The sequence below is a fragment of the Ambystoma mexicanum genome, chromosome 5q (genome assembly GCF_040938575.1).
Source record: "Ambystoma mexicanum isolate Mex_15411 chromosome 5q, UKY_AmexF1_1, whole genome shotgun sequence".
Lineage (NCBI taxonomy): Eukaryota > Metazoa > Chordata > Amphibia > Caudata > Ambystomatidae > Ambystoma > Ambystoma mexicanum.
The window spans coordinates 136,463,581-136,471,691 of NC_090933.1; the positions used below are offsets into that span (position 1 = coordinate 136,463,581).

General features: G+C 51.9%; 1 protein-coding gene across 4 annotated transcripts in view; it reads right to left on the reverse strand.

Annotated features, from left to right (window-relative positions):
* SALL3 (spalt like transcription factor 3) overlaps positions 1 to 7,494 on the reverse strand; it is a 59,935-nt gene extending 52,441 nt beyond the window's left edge. Inside the window, exon 1 of one of the 4 annotated variants that reach the window (XM_069620659.1) lies at positions 7,382 to 7,494. In XM_069620659.1, coding sequence (XP_069476760.1) covers positions 7,382 to 7,451 — 70 coding nt within the window. In that variant the 5' untranslated portion in view covers positions 7,452 to 7,494. Of the gene's footprint in view, positions 1 to 5,817; positions 6,343 to 6,514; positions 7,027 to 7,381 lie in introns of those variants that run through there. The other 3 variants (XM_069620661.1, XM_069620658.1, XM_069620660.1) reach the window with 3 other exon arrangements.
* Positions 7,495 to 8,111: the final 617 nt, after the last annotated feature.

Here is an 8,111-nt window from a genome sequence, read left to right on the forward strand (position 1 = left end):
CCAAGGACAAAATCCCCTTTTCCCCACTGCCCTCTGCGGCAGCAAAGCGGAATCATACTCAACCCCCAAAAAAGGAGTCTTAAAATGTGTTCACAGTCATTGAAACGGCACATAACGTGTAATCAATGTTCGAGCCGCCGCCAACTGCGATCAGCTATTTCAGTCGTGGGGAGGCCAGCGTAATTTTTTTGATCATAGATCTTTGAAGGATCTGTGATCTAGAAGATTAGAGATGCCAGATTATTTCTGCCAATGGAGAATGTGTCATTTGCAGAGACGCGCCTCTCAATATGTCAGCCCCATCATATGTCCACTACACGCGCTCCACTCCCTGCATAGCCGTACCTGACACAATAAGAGTTACTGCAAAATGCGATGCATGCTTCCGGGTCTACTGGTTGGTCTGTTGCATTACCAAATACAGCAGAGCTAGATAACACTAGTTTAGAAATAAAATGCAACAAAAAACTATTGCAAGTGGACAAACATGACAATATTTTATGTTGTGTGTTGTAATCTACCTACTCAGGGTCCCTCCCACCCAGGGCCCGGAGTACAATCAGCACAAGTGTCTTGCCTGCTAATGAGTGTGCAGTCTCATTAAAACATGGACCAACGTCAGGTCACCTGTCAACATGCCACACACGCTACGTGCGACAACCCACCCAGCTCCGATCACACCGGTTGAATGAACGATGTGCAAACCCTGCTGCCACAATCCTTGGTACTACCATATGTAATTCGACCTGTTAAATGCACGTCACCACAGCTCCCTGCATATGAAATCTGCGACTTTTGCTGACATGTGACACCTCACAGCAATTTTTATTTTTACATTGTTAAGCAGCCCCTGCACCCCCACCCTCTTCCCTCCCCCTTCACCCTCTGTGCACTGTCTGCCGTGGACAGGCGACCTCCTTATGGCCCTTTCAAGATTAATACTAAGACTTGTACAAGATTAGCAGCCCTTGATGAATTCTGACCCACTTTTTATTCTGCGGCTTTCTTCGTCCGCCAACGTGAAAAAACTGAAGCAAATACCTTGGTTACTTTGTCTGCGCCCCCTGCTTTTTTCCCTGCATGTAACTCAGAGAGTTATAATGTGGATTTCTAAATCAAGGGCTATATAAAAAAAAACCCTCTCCGAATTTCAACGCCCCCTGCCCTCACATCCTTAAAATAATCACAATAATCTGTACTCAGGCCTGGCTTTATAAGAGGGCATATCTAATAAGCCATCTGCGGGGCAGTCCCTTGCAATGCCCTGTGTCGACTTCCTCGTTAAAAACAAAAACAACTCAAACATTACGGTCTACGTCCTTGGCCACAACATTTTCCTGCATGCATATTCCCTACCTCTTCTGATAATAATACAAAATGCTATTCATCCGATGAAAGGGGCGGGGGTATGTTTTTTCTTTCTTTCTGCTAAGGAGACACAAAAGCAATCTTACCCAAACCAGTGCCACTATATCAGCACGACACACATTAAGAATGCATTCCAGCCTAGTGTTTTCCACAATGGAATTTATACAACATTTATAAAAATGCTCGACAGCCGGACATCAATTTCGGGGCACGCCTTAAGAAAGGAACGGGTTCTTTCAATGAAGGGGGGTAGGGGGCTGCTCGTTAAGTTCCCCTGATATCCCATCCTGTGATAGCCACTTCCAGTGTCCACATTAAAATCCCGGTGTGCGCAACAGCCGGCGGCGCAAAGTACCTAGCAATGGAATTGCGCCTGCCTCTTCGTGTTCTGTCCTCGGTACTTCTGCGCGAATTGCCCTCGCCTTCAACTAAATCCCCCAAAACGCACACACACGTATAGACATCCTCAAAGGATTTGCTCAGGAAGAGAGGCACCGCAACTAAAAAATAATTTACATTATAATCGAAGCCTGAAGTTGAGAAGGCATTGAGTGGCACGTGCATTGCCCTACGCCCAAACACACTTTTAGGGCACATTGGCACACTAAAGAATGTACTCCAAAATGTTGACTACCCGCAACTTGTGTCCATTCGCCGGTTTCTTGCATGCATCACGTGTTGCTGTCTAGAAATGAGGGTTCGACGAAGAGACGCCCAGGAACTGAAGCCGTGCTGCTTTAAAAACACGAAACAGCAACCTGTGTGCCTCAAGCAGCACTGCGCGACGATACACAACAGCTACTTTGTGGCAACACAAATTGCTAAGTATCCAGTCCTGTTAATTCGTAGTATGCCAACATTAATAAACACCGCAGCCTGCCAAGTGAACCTAAGGAAATCACGGAGCACCAGGCCGCCCTTTAAGTACTTTGCAACAAGGGCGCCCAACAATCAACAATGAGCTGACGTCTGCCCATTGTGCTTCTCGAGGGCGCCCAAGCTGCATTCCCCAAAACCACTGTGTGTGGCCTTTGCACCGCACCGGGAATGACCCGCGCACATCACACATTTCAATTGGAAAATAATGAATGGGCCCGTGGCCATGGTTGTACAGCGCCCCCTCCCCCCGAACCCCGCGATCGACCCGCTTTTTTTTCTTCTTCCTGATATTAAGAAGTTTATAGTATTTGCAGTTTGGTTTTCGGGGTGCAGGCATATTTGCTTTTCGCAAATCTTTACTTTTCATCTCTTGAACTCCAGCTCCTTCGGGCACCGGGGGGTGGGGGGGGGGGGGGGAGAAGGGGTTGCTGGCGGATCCGACCGTCTTTGGGCACACAGCCAGACTGCTATACACCCCGAACACCTCTTTTCATTTTTTCTCTAGATGTGGATGTTTTCCTGCCAAAGTAGTTTACTGGGGCGTGCTGTGCAGGGGGCCATTTAAATACTATTCCCGCCGGCACAACTGCCACTTTCCCCCTAAAAAACAGGACGTTGCCAAGTAAACTAAAATGTTACTTTAAGTGAATCTGTGGTGCCCGGCTTGCTCAAAAGCACTCAACCTGCAAAACCACTCATTGCAAATCGTATGAATTACTGTGTTGACCTGTGGACAAGTTTTAGTTATGTGAAGAACAACAAAAACTGTACCGAAAACACTCATTTGCGGATGAGACGGCTCCAAATACTGCTCGCGGGGACCGTTAAACGAGTTACAGTCTAAAAAACAATAAAGAAACACAGTAGCCCCTTTTTCATTTCTAAGTTGATTTAGTTTTACCAATTTATGTTAGCTGAAAATATGTTTTCGGAGAGGGAGGATGTCTCCCTTTTGTGCAGCAGCTTTTTGGGGGCAGGCAGGCATTTTACATTGTCGCATTTCGGGGGGCTCGGCTGTGAAAGCCGCTCCAGGTCCATTCAGAAGAGGCTCCACAATAAACCCCCGCTTTCACATTCCGCGCCGGACGGAATGTCGCCCCTTTGAGGGGAGGAGGGCTGCCTCTCTCCTTCGGCAGAAATAAATCCATTCATTTGATCATGTAGCCACTGACGGGCGATACAAAACAAGCCAAGTGTGAGAAATGCTACGTGATGAAGTAAACAGAGGCCATTTCCATGACAAAAAGAGCCCCTTTGCCCTTAATCCACCCACCATATGCAAGCGTTTTTTTCCAGCATACCTTCTGATCACGCATGACAAGGCCCACCCAATAAATGCCAAACACAGGCATCAAAGAACAGTATGTTTCTTCATGTATTAATGCACGTGCGTATCATGCAAATAAATAATATACGAAGGCGTAGAGTTGATGGAGATCATGAGTATGCAAGATTACTATATATTGAATGCACAGATTGCAATAATGTGTATTTGATATGCAGGCGAATGCAGGCGTACACACACGCCTCTACACGTGTGTCCGCACGCAGTAGGGCCTGGGGAGCATGTAATCGGCCGAGATGCGCGTTACAAACCCCATGAAGGTAACGCGGCATAACATGCACCCAAATATCAACTCTGCTAAAGTTAGCAATAAAAAACGTGCGGCAACTTGCAACTTCTGGCGCCGCGTTTTGCAGAGAAAGATATCGCCGCCTCCGCAGGCCGCCCGAAAACACGCGCGAGGGCTGTTTAGAAAATAAAGCGCGTCCTGCAAAGATGAGGTGCTTAGTGCCCGCAGCACCTGCACCAAGACATGTCAGCGGACCCACCCCAGCCCCCACACAATGTGCCACCCCATTCCCCAATCTCCCGCGCGCCCCTTCAGTCGTCTGGGAGTAATGGGTAATGTGACAGATGTTTTCACAGGATGAAGTGAGCGCACAGGCCCCGGGCCTCGAAGGTTGCACACTTTAGCTACATTGAGGGCAGCCCGAGAGGGAAACAAACCGCTCACGGGGTCAGCGGTGTTTTCTTAATGGCGCGAAGTCTTCAGTAAACAGACGCCGCCTGCCGGGGCCCAGGAGAGCCGGTGGAGGACAGGCCGCCCCCGCTGGCTCCCAGGATGCCTGCTAGGAGGACACATGTTCCCAGGCCTGCCCATGCTGAGAGGGCCGCTTTGGAAGCGAGCCCACAGTCGGCGGGGTGCTGCCCCCACACGGCCAAGCGCATCTGTCAGAGGCGGAGCAGCGGCGGGCATTACAGGTGGCACGGAGGAGCAGGCGCAGGGTGGCTTTGGCAACGCGCTTTCGCAAGTCAGAACGCAAACGGGAGTGGATATTAAACATCAACAAAGGCGCAAAAGTGCGAAGAGTTAGATGGGACTGATGTAGCCACTTTTAAATGCCCACTGTCTACCCAAATGAGGCCCCTTGAGTAAGTTTTTGTCCAAAAAAAAATTAACAGTTCTCGCAGCACCCTTTCTATAGTTGTAATATATAAATATACATATATATATATTTTATATATATGTATACCCCTCCACATATCCCCCCTCACTAAATTCAGCACAGAGTGACTTTTATGATGAACACCCATTGCTATGTCAGAAGGCCATAGGCACCAATTTGGAGGGTTGTGTGAGCGGTGCCCCCTTCCACTGCCACCTGCGCTGGCAGCGCCTGCGTGTCAGCTGCTCCCTCTGCTCGGCCCATCTGGCACCGGGGCGCAGAATCGTACCGACAGTGTACCCACTAAGCGCCCCCCCTTCCCCCAAAAAGAAACCTCCGACTGATGCTAACAATTCACAGTCGCACCCCCGTTTGATAAGCCGTACACAAAACACAGAGGACAGAATTATAAAATAATGGGGGGGGGTCTGTTCGGACAAAACACTGCCCTGGGCAGGGCATTCTCAACGGGGCACCACTTCGAGGCGGCCAGGGCATTCTCAACGGGGTACCACTTCGAGGGTGCAGTGCCCGCACATGCCCCCAGAGAGCAGATGCCAAGCGGTTCCCATTTGCAAACGGGCTACTCGAATATTGGGGGAAACATGTTCCCAGCGCCTTTTTCTCTGGAAAGCATCATTTCCACTAACCCCCAAACCAAGGACCCCCCCCCCTCTCTCCCCTTTCACCTGTAAAATCTCACTCCAGGGTTTGGCCAAGGCTTGGCATGGGTGCCCTTCACCGTCTCCCCACCCCACACCCCCCCCCCCAACACCGATTCTCAACTCCTCCCCAAAACATATCAAGGACAGATCTCCCCCCAAAAAAACGAAACTGAAAATGAGGCGGGCAGGACGGGAGTGCTGCTGGCAGACAGGCTGCAGCGTAGAGCACGCATCTTTGCAAACAAAACCAAGCGCCGAGTGCAAGAAAAAGAACTTTGCGAAAGTTTTTTTTCTCCTGTGCATGATGTTGTTTTCTTTAAAGGGCTGCGCTACACCAACCCCTATCCCCTCCAATGGAAACAGAAAGTGGTGGAAATATGAAAAGGCATGCAATGGACAGGGAGATGGAAAGAGCCCCCACACCCGCAACACCTCCCTCCGACCCCCCGCTTACCGCTGTCCCGGCAGAGCGCCACCCCGGGCGGCAGCAGCGGCAGCAGCTCCCCGTCGGACGCCAGGTGCTGCGGCTTGGCTTGCTTTCGCCGAGACATGCTGCTGGCGAGTGCGAGCCGCGGCTGCTTTTTTTGCAGAGGCATCAGCACCGGTGGCGGCGGCAACAGCAGCATCAGAGGGCGAGCGGATAAAAAAAAAAAAAATAATAACGTGTCTTGCCCCCCTCCGCCCCCACCCTCAGCGCGCCCTCTCGACAAATAGTCGAGTTGCAAAAGCAGAAAAAAAATGACGGAAATTAGCTGGTGTCGGTGCGGCCGGTGCTGCGCATGTCGGTGTATAATTCGGGTTGTGAATAATGCATGGGGATTAATGGGTGGGTGGGAGTGTGTGTGTGTGTGTGTGACGGGGCTGGCCCTGCTCCAGTGCTGGGCGGCCCCTTCCCCTGCACGGGCCGCCCCCTCCTCGCCGCGCCTCTTTCCTCTGTCTCCGCAATTAGCTGCTGCCCGGGCACCTCGGCTGGGGGCGGCCGCCTATCGCGCCGCCGCCGCTGCTGCTGCTCACGCCGCCCTCAAAACAAAAACACACGGCGGCCGCTCCTTTCCTTTGGGGACGCACTGGACTGGCTGGACGGCGCCTTCCCCCTTCACTTTTTTTTCTCTTCCCCCTTCCCCGGAAGCGTGTTGGTTTTGTTTTCTTACCTGCGCCACCGCCTCTCCCTGCTCCAGCAAAGACAGCTCACCCTCAGCGCGGTGCCGCGTCCTCTTTTTGAGGTAGCGCGAGGGGTGGTGACCTTCTTTATTTTCTTTTGGAAGCATTCCTTCATATTTTTGAACAAAAGAGCCGGCGTCCTGTCTCTAGCGTTTGCATTAGGTGGCCTGACAAGACTTCCTTGTAGGAACGCGGTGTTGGAGAGCTAGGACCGAGGGGGTTCCGCGTCATGTTTTTTTTTTGCGTGTGTGTCTCTCTCTCTCGCTGTTTTCTGATTAGATTGTGCGTGCCCTCTCGCCGCTGCTGTTTATTTTGACCTCTCGTCTCGCCCTCGGCTGCTTTTTACTGCGCCAGCCCGGGTTTTTTTAGCACCGTGCCTGCCTGTCAGTCATGCCCGCGCCCTCCACCTTCCCCGGGCTCTCGCGCTTCTTCCCTCCACAGCTGAGAGGAGCTCCCTGGAAACCCGCGCGCGGGGAGGCGGGCAGCGCGGGCTCGCGGTGCCGATATTCCTCGCGGCCCTTCCCTGACCGAGCTGCACCTGGCCACTGGAGCCGCGTAGCCAGGCAGCCTCCCTCGTCCACAACACGTTTCTGCCCCCCTCCACCACCGCCGCTCCGCTTCACACACCGCGACCCCGTCGTCATGCAGAGCACCCACACCCGACTTTCTCGTCTGTAAACAGGACCCTTTTCCTATGTTTTGTTCTAAATTAATGCACTGTGCCCTGCACCCTCCGTGCGCGTTTTTTAAACGTCCCATGCCTTACTGCAAACCACTCGCATCTGAACTTCTGCGCTGTGTACCGTGACGTGTTTTCTTTGTGCACCACCGCCCTCAAACACAAACCTTTCCCTTACTCTTGGGCCCGTGGTTCTGATGGTTACTGCCAGTTGCCTTCTGGCCGGGCTGGTACAAAGTTGCGTCCATTCCGGTGCCTCCAGAGAGACACTCGCAATCCAACAAGCCTGCCTGCCCCTGCTTCTGCTGATATCCATGTGACTCTGGGCTTTCATCCGTCTAAACAATAAAAACACAAGCCTGATAAATTCCACTTACTCCCTCTCGCCGTGCACGTGTATCACTGACCCTGCTTGTTTTAGTTTGTTTGTTTGGCAGGGGAGTGGCTTTCAATGTAACACTGGCCACTTTGAGGTGTAATGCTTTTTGGAGAGGGGGAGGTGAAAGGGTCGTTGGTTTGTTGTCGTTTTTTTTTTTGCCAGATGGCTTGCTGAGCTCAACATCCCAGCCACGTGGGAGGGTTTTTTTTTTGTCCAGGGGGCGTGCTAGCTCTGGCGGCTGATGGGTGGGAGTGGGGAACTGGGGGCAGTTCTGCAGGCTGCAGAGTTGAGCAGTCCGCTGTAGACGCAGCATCGTGAGGACTGGGCTGCGGAGCCTGTCTCCTAGCCCACTCGTGTCAGCACTGAACGGTTTACAGTGGCACCGTAACTCTCACACACACACAGGTACCTTCAGCCACATACACACAACTCCCTCCAATAGTTACAAGCCCCCCTCCCCCCACCCCTTTAGACATTGAAATGAAATTCCGTCAACACGGCTGCGCACACAGAGGGTCTGTTTTACAAA